The sequence below is a fragment of the Erpetoichthys calabaricus genome, chromosome 3 (assembly GCF_900747795.2).
Source record: "Erpetoichthys calabaricus chromosome 3, fErpCal1.3, whole genome shotgun sequence".
Taxonomy (NCBI): Eukaryota; Metazoa; Chordata; class Cladistia; order Polypteriformes; family Polypteridae; genus Erpetoichthys; species Erpetoichthys calabaricus.
The window spans coordinates 182401350-182420274 of NC_041396.2; the positions used below are offsets into that span (position 1 = coordinate 182401350).

At 36.1% G+C, this 18925-nt stretch overlaps 1 protein-coding gene across 1 annotated transcript in view; it reads left to right on the top strand.

The window, feature by feature from the left end:
* Window positions 1-18925, top strand: part of LOC114648503 (histone deacetylase 2) — a 93902-nt gene that overhangs the window by 39141 nt on the left and 35836 nt on the right. Inside the window, exons 4-10 of the mRNA XM_028797577.2 lie at window positions 1478-1552; window positions 5569-5707; window positions 7742-7883; window positions 8335-8427; window positions 8510-8618; window positions 10269-10409; window positions 17839-17947. Coding sequence (XP_028653410.1) covers window positions 1478-1552; window positions 5569-5707; window positions 7742-7883; window positions 8335-8427; window positions 8510-8618; window positions 10269-10409; window positions 17839-17947 — 808 coding nt within the window. The remainder of the gene's footprint in view (window positions 1-1477; window positions 1553-5568; window positions 5708-7741; window positions 7884-8334; window positions 8428-8509; window positions 8619-10268; window positions 10410-17838; window positions 17948-18925) is intronic.

An 18925-nucleotide genomic window follows, 5' to 3' on the forward strand; every position in this document is an offset into this window, starting at 1 on the left:
TGTAGAATGTCTCTAAGTAATTCCTTAAGCTTAATCCAAAAGACTTGTACTACAATATCAGGTCTGTGCTCTGGTCTTTGGGTATCCGACAGTGCATGTAGAATTTCCGGGCAAGCAGGATTACATGTGAAAGTGATAAATAAATCGGGCTTTCCAAATTTACGTACTATGGCCATGGCATCCTGATAGTTTTGTTGCATGTATCTTGGACTTCCTGGAAATGTGGACGATAATATGATCATTTTGCCTACACGTACGTTGTTATTTTCAGCGTTTGCTTGCAGTGCGTCTGATAATCCTTTGTATTGTTCCATGTGCAGATCTTGTTGATGTAATCTGAGATAGTTGAGACGCGCGCCCTCTGTTTTAACATACGCATCTACGACGTACTGTTGGAATAGTTTGCCGCTGAAGTGCAAAATGCTAAATGTATTCCTCATTGCTAATCTGTACGCGTAAAAGTGGCATTGAGTAAGCTTTATTCGCTTGGCGGTTCTTTTATCAAGAACATGTTGTAAATCTTTGTGCCAGCCAATGTCTCCGTAAGGGAATAAAAGTGGGTAAACCACAGGATCGCAATTCATATTGAGTGTGGAAATCTGTTTTGCAGGAGTTGCCTATGGGGTAGATGCAAATGTCCCTTTTGGCAGGCGGTTCGCCATGTTCTCCAACGAAAATCGCTGTAACATTGGTGTCACATGTCAGGGCATTGTATCGTTGTAAATCCTGCCTAGAGTTTTCCTTGAAAACCATTCATACAGATGCTGTTGGATTGGACTTAGCGATTTCATGCATGTGTTTGTATGATTTAGCGAAGGGGTTGATGGTTCTGAGCATGGAATCTAGCTGGAGAAGTAAATTTTCGCTGCATGCAGAGTTTGCTTTATTTTGTAAGCGTACTTCAGTAGCTTGCGCTGTGTCAAAAACATACAACTGTCCAGGCAGCGTGGGGAATGGTTTGGAAGAGGACGAATAGGAATCGAGAAATGCTGTGTCGGCTGTGTGTGGGCGGGACTGGTTTTGAAGAGGAGCCACAGGCAGCGTGGGGAAGGGTTTGGAAGAGGACGAATAGGAATCGAGAAATGCCGTGTCGGCTGCGTGTGGGCGGGACCGGTTTTGAAGTGGAAGCAGGACAAACCAGAAGAGAAATGTATATGAGATGTGGAACAGTTCCTCATGTTTGCCATCCATGCAAGTCTGTTTTCATCATCTGTCAGTACATAATTCCTGAAATAGATAAAATTGAAGTAGAAAAATGGTTATTTCTCCTGACTCATGAAGTAATTTACTTTCAATCTGACTTTTTTTTTTTAGCACAATTCTAGAATTCTGTTTGTTGTAACGTTTGTATTGATACCGAGTAATTATTTAAAGTGTACTTTAATGTTGCTTGACAGTGCTTTAGACATGTTTTTAATAAACAGAAGAGTATTCTTAAATTTTATGTTTGAATTTTTGTAAATTTTTTGTTTCATAGTTAATGTTGGTGAAGACTGTCCTGTGTTTGATGGTTTATTTGAATTTTGTCAGTTGTCGACAGGTGGATCAGCTGGTGAGTATGTTTTAGTTATTTGCCAATGTAATCTGATAACCATATAGTATTTAATTGTTTGTAAAATGTACCTGTAAGCAAGCAGTTTTTGCAAAATATTGATTTTCATTAAATGAAAAGGTCTGGTATAATAGGTGGACCCATATACATTTTCCATTTGTGTTTTTCAGACATGCTACGGTATGTTTCCAGCATCCTCCTCTCTTTTTCAGATTTTATTATTGCTTAGTACAGTATACCAAAATAATATTTCCAAAAATGTAGTAAGTTCTTGATGGAACCTCAAAAATCTTGCCTTCTGGAGATTATACTCAGTTTACATAATTTTTGGTTTTCAAGGTCCCAGCTCACCCAGCATTGTACACTTAGAGAGATAGATTATTGTTATAAGTGCATGTGCGCACTTACTGTACATGAGCATTATATTTTGCAGTTGTGTAGACCCAAGCAGCAAATACACAATGTATATTTAACACAGTGTCTGGTCACAGGTCTTTTGCCAGTTTTGCTGCTTTGCTACCATATTCCTTAACTGGGGTTTTATCCATTACAAAATTTAAAATCAAGGACTTAAAACTCCCTCCACATTATGAAACATTTACAGGAAGAATAGCAAACCAGGACAATAATGTATATGCTTGTATTTTATCAAAGAATTCCAAGAAATTTGGGAGGAAGTTCTTTTCTGGTATGCAAGAGCGAATACTTTCATGTGTAGAGTATACAAGAGTAGAACATAAACAATATTCTCAGGTTTTTTCAGATATGGAAGGCATGTATTTGAATTGATTAACATGCTATGCAGTTATATGTCAACTTGTTGCTACTTTACAACATTTCAGTTTGGAGAGGTATCACTTAACATGTCACAATTCTGGCTCTATGCACACCCATTCTTTGTGTCATATGGTTTGTTCAGACAAGCTTTTGACAATTTGGGGTGGAATAACTCAGTTTATTGTGCAGCTGTTTAAAACCTTCTTATAGCAGTTAAAGTTTAAGGTGCAGGACAGTTATTTTAAAAAGACACAGCAAAATGCTATGGAATACACCTTTCATTTCGTTAAAGTGCACTGTATGTGATTTCCAACTGTAGTCCATTTTGTACTCTTGATATCATGTAACACTTTACACCAGCAATTAAAAATGATCTGCTTAAGACTAAGCTATCAGAGCTGGCTTCAGTGGCCATCTCCAAACCCATCAAAATAAAAAAAGTTTTCCTACTTTCAGCATAAATCACCCAAATCACAATAGTTAGAGGCATGGACTTAGAAGGGAAGGGGCACTGGGCTTGAACCATTTTTCTGGCCCTCCCTTAGGTGTTCTGAGGACGCCATTGAGAAGGTAATACGTAATTTCAAAGCATCACCTAAACTACTTTACACAAGAACAGCAAGTAGTGCGAGAGCATGTACTAGGAGTATGGATAGCAGCAAAAACAATAGAAACAGCATTTGAGATTATGAGTGATAGAGAGGGGCAGAGTATACAATGAAAACATTTAGAATGATAGCACAGTCTGCCATCTCAAATAATAAAAACAAATAGAGTCTGATTGATTAACTAGCTATTGTGAGAGAGAGAAGAAGAAAAAATTTTAAAACATGTCACACAGTTATTTTCACAATATTAGGTATTTTAAGATATTAATATTAAGCTAAGGGAAAAAATTACAGATACAAAATATGAAACTTACATCAGCAGGGGTAGTGTTTTTTGTTTTTTTAAACCAGTTAGCAGACTCTAGGCTTTTAGTCTAGCTACCCTTAAAGTTTAGCATTTGTTCAGTAAACAGAGTTGGAGCCAATTTATTAATTGTACAAAGTACAGTTTGTTGTCAACACGATTATTTTTCTCAGGTGTGTAAAGTGAAGAAAATTATTTTTTCCCAAAAAGAATTTGTAACAACTGCGTGAAGTGACAAGAATATAGTTGGAAAATTGCAGACACTTGACAAAAATAAAATGCTTTTCACTCGAGATTCGCTTTTAGGATTGTCTATAAAGTGTTTTAGATAAAGTCTTTGCTGATCAAGACATTCCAACATCAGGGTTTTAAATTATTATATATTATACAGTAAGTGTAAATAAAGCCAGAGTTTCGTTATAATGAACCTTAGACCACATGTGCACCCTGTAATTTTGTTTCAATGTGTGCGGCTATGGACAAACTTCTCTAACATGTCTGTTGGGCTCAGTCACAAGTGTTTCTAATAGCCATCACTTATGAACATACTGAAATTCTTTAAGGGATAATCTCAACCTGATAAATCTCTTACACCCGGTACGTCTGTGAACAGCAGCTATAGAAGTTGCCCAGCACTGCTCACACTGCTTACCCATTCACAAATTGCATCACTTTATAGTTTGTGCAAAATCATCACCTTTGTATGCTTCACTAGGATTAGAACTAGAATCTGTAATACTGCCACTAGTCACTGCTGAACACCCATCATTGTTGCAGCACAACAAATTGCTTTTTTCTTCTTAATGTGCTTTGTTCTTCATGTGCTATATAAATGTATGTTCTGTATAAAATGTCATATGAGCAAAAATGTGCATATTTTAATGTAAATAATTGCAAGCTTGTACTTGTTATCGCCGCCTGCTCACCTTTTGTATTATATCTGTTTTCTAAAATATTTAGCTGCATTTCTCTTACATGTTCCTGTATTGATTTGATTTCTAAAACATTGATCTTTGTATCTTGTATTCAAATAAAAATAATTACTACTGCCAAAATATATTAAACTCTTAAAATAAAAAATTAGCAACTTCCCGTAATTGCAGTTACAGATGTGCACAACTCACATTTTATTTTGATTGTAAAAATACTAGTGATTGGCAAATTATATGCCAATCTGCTGATAATGCATTAATGAGCAAAAAAACTCAATTTTGGACCAACTGCAGAAAATCTAGTGCATTACAAAAGTAATTGAAATTCTGTGGCCAAAAATTGATGCGAAATGCCTCAAAATGGTGGCCAGTGGCAACCGATAATAATGAGCCCTGTATCTTTTTATATTGTGATACTCCTGGAATGGTCTGTGCTGATTGTTAATGGGTCACTCAGCCTTAAATTGAGAATTGTATCTCCTTTACAAAACTTTTAGCCAACTGGAGACCTGCAGTGTGGGGAGACTACTTTTTCTAATTACATATACTTTTATCTTTTTTCCTTCCTTCTGTCTTAATTTATCGCAATTGTTTTTTCTGTTTGTATTGGTTCATCTCAATAAAAAAATGATGTTTAAGGAAAAAAATATACACAATAACCTTCCTGGAAATTAAGGTAGCTTGTAGAAAATACTAATAATTTCACAACCTTTACTATTGTAACACTGGAAAACATGCATACATAATAAAGGTGACTATTAGCCAACTAATGAACTTTAGTTCACTTACTTTTTGCATATAAGCCAATCTTATTTTCCCTTTTTTAACCATATAATTAGCAGATTTTATTAATTAATTTTGATAAATTATTAGTTTCAGTTAAACAAGGATTTCTTACTGAATGTTGTTTTAAAGAATTCTGTAGAAATTGACAAACTTTAAATGAGTGCTGTAAGTGTAATGTAATAGCAGTTATTAAATCAGACATCTTTGGTGCAAAGATTGATTCAGAGTTGCTGCTCCCACCCACAATACTAGCTTCATCTGCTCTTAACTTTTCTGGTAGCACACCTAGGTTTTTTATTAAAACTTACCACATGTTTAATATTATCTAAAGTATTTTAAGTGATCTACAAGCCGTTTAAATTGTCTGTTTCCTAAATGGATTGAATGTGGTATTAAATTTGCAAGCTAATTAAGATCAATTACTTTTATCTGTATTAAAAATAAGTTATAATAGTGTGTATAAAAATGCTAAATAGAAAAATGTTTTTTCCATGAATTTCATCACCATTTATCACATATGTTGAAAAATTTTACATTAAAAAAATCTAGCGTGTCATTGTATATTGTACTTCTTTTCAAATTACTGATAAACAATTTACTTTACTTTAGCTGGTGCAGTGAAGTTGAACAGGCAACAGACAGACATTGCTGTTAACTGGGCTGGAGGACTTCACCACGCTAAAAAGTCGGAGGCTTCGGGTTTCTGCTATGTGAATGATATTGTTCTTGGCATACTAGAGTTATTAAAGTAAGTGTTCTGTTTACTTGGTTGAAATTGTAATGTAATTATTTATACATTATTTAGGCACAAAATTAAAATCCTTGATCAATGAAGGATCAGAGCGACTTTGACAAGGGCCAAATTGTGATGGCTATGACTGGGTCAGAGCATCTCAAAATGGCAGGTTTTATTAGGTGTTCCCGGTATGCAGTGGTTAGTACCTGCCAAAAGAAGTCCAAGGAATGATAACTGGTGAACTGGCGATAGGGTCATGGGTGCCCAAGGCTCATTGATGCACTTGGGGAGTGAAGGCTAGACTATCTAGTCTGATCCCACAGAAAAGTTACTGTATCACAAATTGCTAAAAATGTAATGCTGGCCATGAGAGAAAGGTGTCTGAACACACAGTGCATTGCAGCTTGTTGCTTGTGGGGCTGCATTGCCACGAATTGTTCAGAGTGCCCATGCTGACCCCTCTTTATTGCCAAAAGTGCCTTCAATGGGCACGTGTGCATCAGAACTGGCCCATGGAAGCTTGGAAGAAGGTAGCCTGGTCTGATGAATTACATTTACTTTTAGACAGGTGGGTGCCTGGGAATATGTGCATTGTTTACCTGGGGAAGAGATGGCATCAGGATGGACAATAGGAAAAAAGGAAAGCTGGTAGAGGCACTGTGATGCTCTGGGCATTGTTCTGCTGGGAACATACCTTGGGTCCTGGCATTCATATGAATGTTACTTTGACACATACCGCCTACTTAAAAGTTTGTTGCAGATCATGTACACCCCTTTATAACAGTAGTATTTCCCGATGTCAGTGGACTCTTTCAGCAGGATATTGCACACAGCCACACTGCAAAAATTGTTCAGGACTGGTTTGAGGAACAGGAATTCAAGGTATTGACTTGGCCTCCAAATTCCCCAAATTTCAATCTGATGCAGTATCTATGGGATGTACTGTAGAAACAAGTCCTGTTCATGGAGACCCTGTCTCACTATTTATAGGACTTAAAGGATCTGCTTCTAACATCTTGGTGCCAGACACCACAGGGCACCTTCGGAAGTCTTGTGGAGTCTATGCCTCGACAGGTCAGAGCTGTTTTGGTGGCAACTACACTGTATCAGGCAGGTAGTTTTAATGTTGTGGTGTATAGATTTTGGGGACCTTTATTTTGCAAGGCTGTACTTGCATTTCCCAGATCTAGTTTTACACAATTATATTTTTGGTGAACAGTGCATTAAAGCTAAAATCGGTTAAATGGGTCATTTGTTGGAGGGAATTGTTGATGTAATTTATAATAGATATGCAATTTACATTTTTAAGCCTATTTTTGAGAACATAAAGTTCCTTAAACAAAACACCATTTCTTACTCCATTACAATGGTGATAAAAATGTATATAACTTTTGCAGATGACAATCATCTTAAAAATAATATGCTACTGCACACTCTGGTTTCCTTATGCATCCCAAAGATTCCTAGTTTCAGAGCCTTGGGTTTGAACCACCAGGGTTTAAACATATTTTCTGTTGTTTTGCATGTTGTCCCCACATTTTGAAAGATTTTCCTTTCAGTACTCAGTCTTCTAACATCCCAAACACATGTTCATCAGGTTGACTGGTAGCTCTAAATTGACTCTGTATGAGTGAGTGACAATGTGTGACTGAGCATGCCCAGCAGTATATTGAGTGGCATCTCGTATTGGGTGAATGTGTTCTCATCTTGCGTCTGGTGATGCCTGGATTAGGCACTGGCTTTCTGTAACCTTGACCTGGTTAAGTGGATTAGAAAATGGATTGATAATTTGTTAGCTAGTCGGATCCATGTAAGGTAATGAATTTTTACTATGTAAAAGTTATATTGTGCACTTTATAGCTCAATGGTTACTTGCTTCCATCCATTCTGTTAGAATAACATTTTTATCTAGTAGTTTCAAGAATCTGGAGTTAAAGGTTTTTATATGTGTCTGCTGAATTTTAAAACTATACCGAAAATTCTTTATAAGTTAGGCAAACTGAAACTTCATCAGATTTTTAAAAAAACAATTTAATAACTTTTCAGATATCATCAGAGAGTTTTGTACATTGATATTGATATTCATCACGGGGATGGTGTTGAAGAAGCATTTTATACAACAGACCGTGTAATGACAGTCTCATTCCACAAATATGGGGAGTATTTTCCTGGAACTGGTGACCTGAGAGTAAGTTGTTGTCTTTTTTCCTTTGCTAAAAAAAGTTTTTTGGAGAAACAAATTTCTCATGTTGAGAAGTAACATGTACTTAATGCCTTCAGTTTTATTTATGCATTTTATCAGACTAGAATAGTCTGCCTTTTAATAGTGAAAATCACTCTTTCATATGATGCTTGGAAAAAAATTGTGATGTAAAACAATCTGTTGATGTTTTTCTATAAACTAAGTGACCTGGTGAACAGGCACATCACTGGTCTGCTTTTCTCTGCCAGTGTATATGTATTTTTGACTTTTATAATTTAGTATAAAAATTGCAATGTGTGCTTTTTTCACCTTTTTATTCATGATTAAGTACAGTAGTTTCATAGGAAGTTATGCAATGTTTATGCATGTGTTTTAATTATTACATTATTAATCTGCTTCAGGTTAATTGCCATTCCATTTCACTTAAATTTTCTAGGATATTGGAGCAGGAAAAGGAAAATATTATGCAGTCAACTTTCCACTTAGGGATGGAATAGATGATGAATCCTATGAACAAATATTTAAACCGGTAACTATCTGTGAACCAACTGTTAAAGCTACTGATTTTTGACAGACTACTTCAACTTACTTTTTTTTTTTTTTTCCTGTAGTTAATTTCAAAAGTCATGGAAATGTACCAACCTAGTGCCGTGGTTCTTCAGTGTGGTGCAGATTCTTTGTCTGGTGATCGTCTTGGTTGTTTTAATCTCACAATTAAAGGTAACACCATACTATAAATTGTGAACTAACATTACTTGTAGCTACATATCTATACCAGTATTACTTGTCAGGTAGCACAAGAAAGCTTTACCTTGTTGGTAGCTTTAGGCAGGTTGTAAATAATCACTTAATAAAATACATTTAAATAAGTATATTCTTGTATGTTGGTGAACTACCAAACTAGCCATATATCCATAGTTGGTTAATCAAGTTCAGTATTGCTAAGGTCTTCATTGGCAGCAGCTAATGCAAAATACAGACACCAATCTTTCAACAAGGGCGTTCAAACATTGGCACACTTAAAAGATACCAGTTAACATGACATTTTGTTCTCCAATTTGAAAAGTATCCTGGAAGAAACACACAAAAAAAATCAACATGGAAAATATATGTCACCCTGACTTGAAGGGGAGCTGCAGCCACAATGCCCAGAGTAGTATTCTTCTCTTTAGTGTCTTCAGTAAATATTAATTTGAAAAGTAAACTGCTATGAGTTTGATGATATGGTGCATAGATATTTATTGGGATTTGTAATATGAAGTGGTTTGTTTTGGGTGGATAGACTTTAACAATGAAATTACTTTAACAAGTGTCCTATCAATGGTTCCTGTATTTTTTTTTTAAGCTTTAATGCAGAAGAAGGTGAGTTTCAAGCTATTGTGTATAGTTTGAAACAAGTTTGTTTTGCTTTGGGTAGTTGTCTATGCTCACATTTACTTTCTAGCATTAGTAAAGTCTGGCTTCTGTCAGCGAATCTTCAGTCAGTCTTCAAACCCATAACTTCTCCTTGCCTTTATAAATGATACTTTTATGAAAATCCTTTAAAGGAATACTCCACCAAAGATATTTTTCTATATATTACTTACCCATGTAGTTTGTAGTGGTAGTCAAGAAAAATTGTAAATGTAATTGCCATGTAGAACAAGTGAAAACAGTTTATCAATTAATAATGAAACATAATGGTAACTCTTTCTGTCCAACAACAAACAATGTGAAAAATGTCCATGGAAGAAGAAAAGCAATTCTTATGTGGCTAGTGCTGAATAATCCATGTACCTGTTATCCATTCATATGCTCAAAATGTGAAAATGCATGCAGTTTTTGCTAAATTATTATTGACTTCTAGAAAACCTACCATACAAAATAAGACACATTCTCATAGTATTCTTCCCCCTTCTCCCCTCTTGTAACATGCTCATGTAAGATATTTTTTTTTCTTTTTTCCATGGATATTCCATTAAATCATAAACTGTACTCTCGTGTTCTGCATGAAAACATGAGGTTACCGTGAGATCCCGGCCACCACTGCAAGTACATGGGGTTAAGTAGCATTTTAAAAAAATATCATTTTTTGGTGAAGTATTCCTTTAAATAACATGAAGATGTATATAATTCTATTTCTTTTAGCTCCCTAAATGCCCTTTGTAAGCACTACATGGTACATTTTAAACTTTAACCTATGCTTTTACTGGATGCATCTGATTGTTGTTCAACAGCTGCTCTAACTTTATATTTATCTGTGTAGAAATGTCTGTTTACAGTTATAACTTTATTCTAGCCTCTCCTCCCATCACTTCTAATTGTGACTGTATTTTTGTTTGTTTAATGCAAATGTTTTTCCATGAGCGTTTAGACTGTCATTTTTTTCAGGTCATGCTAAGTGTGTTGAGTTTGTCAAGACATTTAATCTTCCCTTGCTAATGCTTGGGGGTGGAGGCTACACAATTCGGAATGTTGCACGATGCTGGACATATGAGACTGCTGTTGCATTGGATACTGACATACCCAATGGTAAGTCTCCTGAATTGCATAAAGCTCTGTTCATTATATTGCAAATTTTTCATCTGGCTATTATACCTGTGCAGTTTCTGTTAAAGAAAATGTTTAATTAACCTAAACCCATAAGCTTTAAATCCATTTATAAATCTCTAGTGTTCACTTTCCACTAAGAAGGGATGTAAAAATATATAGTGAACCTCTGTTGTATTTGAAAACAATTTATGTTGTTGAGTTTCCAGAGATTCTCAACATTCAACCATTGCTAAAAATTCTGAATATTTCACTGACTGTGTCCATAGGCAGACAACAGAATATAGTAAAATAATATATATACACAGTAACACTTAAGTTAACAAAGTAGATGTTTTTTGGGATTATAGTTCATCATAAGAAACATCATTACTGATGGCAGATTTTACATATGAGTATAGAAACATATCAACCTTATTTTAATGGTTGATGAAGGGCTTGTGCAATCTCATTCCTTGGCTGTCCTACAAATCTACTATGGTGTATGGATCTTTAAGGAGACTTGTTGGTGGCTACACATACAGGGCTTTAGTAGCAGGGAAGGAACTAGTGTTTGCAGTTGTGTGATTTCTGTTTACGCTCTCTCTTCCATGCTCTGCACTGGCACTTTGTATGTCTGTAGAATAGTGGATGCTGTTGGTGCATATAATTTAACACCCTTGTGTCTTGGTTTTGGTGGTTTTCTCCCAGAAAAGAACATGTTGATCTCTATATACTTTCTGGTGGACTTTAATTTCCTCATAGTCTTATTAAAGAGGGCAAATAAAATGAAATTTTGATATTGATGATATGATTAGAGAGAGTAAATTAAGTTTTACATTTTACTGTATGATATAGTTGTAAAGTGTGAACTTTAAATGAAGATCTCCTTGTTGACAATGGCAAAAATCAATCATCTTACAGCACAGAGTAGTTGTTAGGCTTACACAGTGACATGTAGATATAGATTGAGCATTTCATTCTACCAGTTGTATTTAAATTCCCTTCCTGACCAAAAGATAGCAGATATAGCATGTGCTATAGTAAGAAAAGTTGTTTTTGTTGCATAAGTAGATGGTTATGTAAGTTAAGGTAGTGGATCGGGCAAATTGAAGTGACTAAACTCTAAAGAACATGTAACACTTGAACATTGATCACAGATTAGTATGCCGAGTGCTAGCTGAGAATGGCTTTAATGAGTGGCTGACAAACACTGAAAAGACCAACTGTCCCTCATAATGTGGACGACAGTAACCACTGTAGTACATTATGTGGAATAGGAATCTTCATAGTTGACCAAATAATGGTGAAATTGTTTGCATGTACATGGCATTACTATTTTCAAGTTTAAAACAGCACTTTGAATCATTTGGTTCAGTTCAGCAGAAAGCTAAGAAATTATTAATGTGGAGCAATATTTTTATTGATTTATTTGGTGCTAAGTACTTTTCTAAAGAATGTTTTGCAGACATCTTAGGCTCATAAACAAATTGGGACTATTTCTCCTTAGGAAGGAATAAGACAAGTTTTACAGATGACTTATGCTTAAAGTGATGAAATTATCTGAAACCCTGTATTGTGCAAATCAAATACTTAAACTCATTGTCACTCTAAACTATAATTTGGAAAGAACCAAATATTCAAAGTCTGACTTGTGTATAGAGGAATCGGTTATATTAATTCAATCTTGTTCAAGTTATTTAAACCAGAAGCTCATCTGTTCAGTTTAACACACATATGGAATTGATGAGTATGGATCATTCAAGTAATTTACCATATTACCCATATGAATGGTCATTTATGGCATTTTCCATATCATCAGTATAAAGAGGTTTTTTTGTTCCAGCCCATTCTTTAAAATTCCTTGACTGCCTGGATGATTAGAAAAGCAAATAGCTTGACTGTATTAACTAAAAAACTTCTTCTTGTAGTGGACATCCCTATATACCCTAAAGTGAGTAAATCAAGTTTTTGTATAGTTCATAAGAATTAATGCTTCAGGGTTACCGAATCCTAATTTAATAATAATACATGGCTGTGAATATATTTGGTCAGATTTATGTTAGTTAACAAGTAAGTAGTCCCCTTTTAACTGTGAAATGCAATTTTTAATCTGGTGAAAACAACATTTGTTATTTAATATAGTTTAGCCTAAATTATTACATTAAACATATCTCAGTAGTTCGACTGTCTACAGCACAGCTCATGAAAATGTCATGCATTTTAGACACAATTTAATTGGCCCTTGCCATGGCCTATTGCTTCCTTCTAAATCTTGAAGTTTAAAAGCCTGTGTTTTATATTAATGGTTATTTTTAATAGGTTGATTTTGTCTTCCTTGCCATTTTTTGCTGATAGCTTTTGATGGAATTTTGAGATATCCTGGTCTTGCACAGAGTGTGTTGATTTAACTCAACCAGATAAACTAGTCTTCCAGTATATATTAAGCAACACAATTCAAGATTTTGTGCGTTGTTTTTTTGCTACAGAATAATTCTGTCTCATCTCCTGTGTGAATTTATTTTAAATCAGTGACTTTTAAACACAATTTTTTTCAGCCATAATTACTAACTTTTGAACTGAACTAAATGTTTAATAATGTCAGATTGAACTCTTTTAGGGCTAATTTTTTTTTTGTTTCTTTTCTCCCAGGGCTGAATATTTTTCCAAAAACTAACTTTAAAAAAAAAAAAAAAAGAACACAAAGCAATTGAAATAAACAAAAAATATTTACTTTTGACAAATGTTACTGTCTTGCATGTTGTATGAGCCTGCATACTCTGATTTCACATACATATCACATACATTTTACACAGCAAAGTCTGATCTCACTCAAAGCAGCCAATTTCAGTCATTGCCACATTGCACTGCGTACAATATGTGTTGCTTTGGTGCCTACTTTTCAATTGTCTGTTGCTGCACTTTCTCACGTATATTGTTAGTGTGTACTGTAGAGAGACAAGTCATCCGTTTGCTATCATGCCATGCCACTGCCACCAAGTTTTCTGCCCGCATGAAAACCGTCTTGTCACCTGTTTTCATCTTCAGCCTGTCTGGCTTCAACTGTGAAGCCATGTGTATCCTGTTCACCCTCACTGTGCCACAAGCTCCAATTCCTCTGCTCTGTAGCTCCATGAACAATTCTGGGCATGTATAAAAATTGTCCAAATGTACACAACATGACCCAAATGTTCATAGCCCTGAAGCATCTCCAGCACAACCTGACTTGTCAAGGGACAGTTCTCTCTTTGAAAGAAATACTTTCCTGTATATGTAATTACTTTCAGGCAGAAACCAGTGTTTGCTTCTGCCAGTACAAAATTCTTTATGCCATACTTTTTGGACTTGTCTGGCATATATTTGTAGAAAAAAAGGTGTCTCTTTTATTTTATCATAGATTCATGCAAAGACAAATCACAGCCAGGCTGATAAAATTGTTTCTATGTTGGTTTCACAATGTTAAGCTTGAGCTGAACTTTATGCATGGCGTTATAGCCTGGCTCACCCCATGGGATTTGCATCTATTTATTACAGAAGTGAATAAAACTTTGCAGCATCACGTACCTATCATCACGCTGCATAACCTGTCCAAAGCCACCAGGGGACAAAGCATGTTTGGACCAATGCTCCCTGAAGTTATATCACCAGTTCTGTCTCATCTCTATTTGTAATGCCACAGCGCGCTTCATCTCGTCTTTTGTTGTGGGTTTCCACTTTGAAAAACAAGAATGCGATGCAAGCGCAGCCCGCGATTCAAAAAATTTCTCTGCCTACCTGTTTGTCTTGTCTGACAGTAGCTGAAAAGCAGCATCAGGAGAGAGCAGCCTGAAGTAGTTCAGCACCTGGTGATCTGTCATGTCCAACAGCAAGCCATGCCGTCTTGTGAAGTCCGGTAGCCAGTTCGACTCCCACGGATCAATGTCTGTGTATTCCTCCCACGCGAACCTTGCCGTAGACGCATCGGCTGCACGAATGCGCTCAGCTGGCAGCGGATCAGCTGGCACGGCATTGGCTGGTGTCCGATCAGCTGATGCCGGCTTCTCACTCTCTTGTTCGATCTTCTGATCACTGTCAATAAAATCCGATTATGAAAAATCAGAGTCCGACTCCGCGATAAAGCACAAAACATTGTCTGCCGAGTGTTTTCTTTTCTGCACTCGCTTCGCTCCCTTGTGACATGTCGGTGCCATCTTTCCATTGTTTACATTTCGCAACTCACGCACACGCAAGGATTAGTTGCCAAGTCAACGAGTCTAGCATTCCTCCAAGCATAGAGGGAATGCCTGCGACGTGACAGTGAGTTTTGTCGCCATTAACAGCTGATTGTCGCCCTCTATCCCTGGATGTCGACATTCGCCCTCAACCCCTCCTGTTGACAAAAGTCGACATCCGCCCTAAAAGAGTTAAAGGTTTTTAAAAAGGTAATATACTATATGTAGTTTTTGTGTACTTGTTTAAAGTGAACTTTTGTATACCTAATGCATTTTTATGTGTATGGTTTGATATGGAATTAAACAACTCAATCATTCATTAATTTTTCATTGCTTATTCAAAACTGGGTTACGGAAGCAACAGTCTTAGCAGTGAGACCCAGCCACAGTTGCCAACTCATACTGAGGGATCCACAGGGCATTCCCAGGCCATCTTTGAGCCCTGGGTCTTCCCCTGGGTCTCCTCCCAACTGGTCGTGCTTATAAAGCTTCCACAAGGAGACATTTGGGAAGCATCCTTTTCAGATACTCGAAACAACCTTGTTGGCTCCTCTTGATGTGGAGAGTCCGCGGCTCTACTCCGAGCAACTCCTGAATGTCTGCACTTCTCACACTCTCTAAGGCTGGGGATATACTTAACACTATGCAACATGTGCACTTGAGGGTGACGCTGCACAAGCAGTGTACTGTTTATACTTGCATGTGTACTTTAAGTAAATCTGGAGGATTCCACCAGGTGGCACCATGAGAAGTCATCATGGTGAGAAACAATGTCTGGTTTCACTGTGTTGCGAGTCAAGGGAAGAAAGATATTAAAGATACAAATTCTATGTATTCTGATGCTATTCAGAAGGTGTCAAAAAGTAAAAAGTTGGCAACAGTAACACAGAAGATGGTATATGAGACCTTTAAATGTATCACATCATTATGATGGGGAATATGCAATACTTGGGTGAAGAAAAGCACCATACATTTACATGTCAGCATTTAAAATTGATGATTTGCCTCACTGCATTGAACCAGTCATCAAATATTGGAGCATGCAGATTTATCCTGCATTGCTGCTTGTCTTCACATTTTTATAGTAAACAACGATGTAGATGTCACATAAAAAACCTGAATACACACAGTGCCCATATTTTTGCTGGTACTGCAGCTCGAGCATGCATCTCTTTAATTTCTGATGACGTGCTCAGAAGACACGTTAAAAGAACGCTGGGAACACGTGGCAGCAAAGTTTGCACGTAAGCATTCAGCGCTTGAAGTATAAACTGGCCCTAAGAGAGAACCCAGCTACCCTTTGGAGAAAGCTTATTTCGGCTGCTTGTACCTGCAATCTTATTCTTTCACTTATCAGCCAGATCTCATGATCATAGGTGAGGGTAGAGACACAGATTGACTGGTGACTAGAGAGCTCCAGCCTGAATAAGGTGAGAATGTGGCCTGAATAGATTGAAATAGGTTTGAAAATTTCTCAGTTTTTGTAGGTGATTTTCTGGAAAGTGGTGTGATAGCTTTAACATCCTTCCCGTACTTGTAGGCATCACCTGTTTTTCTTCTGAGGGCCTCAAAGAGCTCCTTGCATGATTTAGTCACACCAGTTGCTAAGACCAGATCATACCACAGGCTTCTGATGTTAGCACACTCGGATGTTCTAATCATTTGCATCCATTTGGCTAGCCTGACTGTAACTTGCAATCATGCAGGTTGTACTGTTTTTTTCCTTACAATGAAGTTGCATTTCTGTTTATTTAAATTAAATAGAACAAAATAGTGGAAAATGTGATTTTACTTTTTATTGAGTGTTGGATGTTGGTAGTCCTTATTGTCCAAAAATGTATAAAGACCAGCCTTTTCATGAGGTGTGCTCGCTTCTTAATACTGCTTTTATGTAGATAACTAAGGTGGGTGATCTTTTATATTCTTTATTTAGTTCAGAGATTAGATCAGTTGTGTTATTTATTGGGTTTTTAATTTATGCTCTTTGTTGGGTAGGCTGTTATTTACTTCCATGAGTACACTTTATGTGCTTCTCACAGTGGTGCAGCCGAAATTTTGGGAGAGAAGATTTTCATCAAAGAAAAAAATGTGAAGATGAATGTTTAGAAAAATAATTTATAGGTAACGATATGAATTGCTTATTCCTATAAGGTAAAACAACTTGCTGTCATAACCTCCATGTTAAATGCAGCAAAGTCTGAAATGCTGCATAGTTGCACGATTGAACTGAAAGCAGGGGTGGGGGGTTTGCATTATTAGAAAATAATCAGCTCGTCAATATCTATGAGGTGCAGAAGAGTAAAAAAGAATATTTTATGTTTAAATGGAGTGAATAGTATAGTTTCAAAGGGAAAAGAACCTCTGTCATTTTGGCTTAGCTTATTGCTATCTTATGCTGCATTCATATACTGTCAGACATATGGGAAATCTGAATCATACATTTCGCATAAGCGTCTTATGAAGTCAGAGCTTTGAGTTAGGCAACTTTGAGAAAGCAAAGCTATTTGTTCAGAAACACTATTTTTGGGATTGAATTGCTTTTGGAGCAACACAGTACACTTTACATATTTTGTTTAATGTTTATTTTCACAAAAAAAAGTTTATTTTTAATTGATTTTTTTTACAGACAAGTAACAAGTCACATTTCAACCAAAAATACAACTGGAAACTGATGAGATTGCACTGAATCAGGAAGTTGAAATGTTACATGTCAGAACTCCGAAAAACAGCTGTCGCATGTGAATGCAGCATTATATAGTGTATATATAATATATATAAGTGGTATAAAAAGTGGATAGATGAGTAAACACTCTGTACATCTCTTACCTACAGTCCAAGGTTTATCTTTTATAGAAATTGTGACTTCCCATCTTAAGACTTTTAATGTATTGTCTTTCATGAATGTCCAGTTAATTATGGTCATATTGGTTTGCCTGTGCAATGAATTTTCTATTATGTAGTAATGCCTATAAGTTACAAAAAAGATTTTAATGTATTTTAAAGGAATTATGCTTTAATAAGACATTTTTAAAATCTATATTTAATTGCATGAGTTTAATTTCAATATTTTTTGTATCTGAATTCCAGCTATATAAAAATGCTTAAAGCTTTGTGTACATTGAGTTCAATGTGATTTGTAGTTTTCTTAGTAAAATTAATTTGGGTTTACAGGTTAATAAAGTTATTCCAGATATTTTTCATGAAAATATCCTTTTTTTCAGAACTGCCTTATAATGACTATTTTGAATACTTTGGACCAGACTTTAAATTACACATTAGTCCTTCCAACATGACAAACCAGAACACCCTAGAGTATATGGACAAGATCAAGTAAGTATTTAAAACTCATCCCTAAAGAAAAATGAAATTTCTGGAACATTTTAGCATCAGTTCATTTTCTTAGTCATTTACAGTATGTCATCTTGTAGATCTTGGTTACTGCTAACAGTAATTACAGAGTGTGATTTTTAATAATATTGGACCTTTTAATCAAAGTAAATACTTAACTAAAGGAGGATTTTTTGTCTTAAATTGTTAAGTACTGAATTCTTATTAGGCATAACTAAATGCCATATTTCTTTAAACCTCTAACCCCCTCAGTATTGCTTTTGGGGATTTAAACAAGGGATTTTGTGTGTCTGCCTTCCTCTTAATTGTTTTATGTATGCTCAATGCCTTTTAATAAATTAATCTTAGTGTCACGACAGTAATGTACCTTGATATGGAATAAAAATAAAAAGCAGGATTCTTTTAATTTACAATATTTATACAGTTACATTCTACTTTGGAGAGAACTCACAAGTTACTTATCCATATTACTAACCGAGAATGGTAAACCGGATGGACGCAGGGACATCCGGCCATGGGCCGTAGCCGCAAAAGACGTACTGCGCAAGCGCCTCCACAAAATCCCCCTTCCAAGCAACGTAAAATAAGAAATGAGGCGCCCATAGCACACAGAAAAAAGGAGTCAGACGCGAAACGAAACACACACAAAGAAGAGAATTGAGACCCACGACACACAAATGAGGCAACGCCCCCTAGCACAAAAAAAAAAGAAGTCAGACGCGAGCGCCACACAAACCCATTGGACACAAAACGGGACAGACTACGGACATAGCACACGAAACATACACAAAAAGCAGGATTCGGACCCACGACCACATTAACATAAATAAGAAATGAGACACAAAGCACCATTACTAAACGAACCGTCCGTATTAAATATACGTCATCTGAACACATTCAAATTATGCAGCATAGGTCGATCTCATTACACTGATGCACTATTAACTGTTCAACCACAGA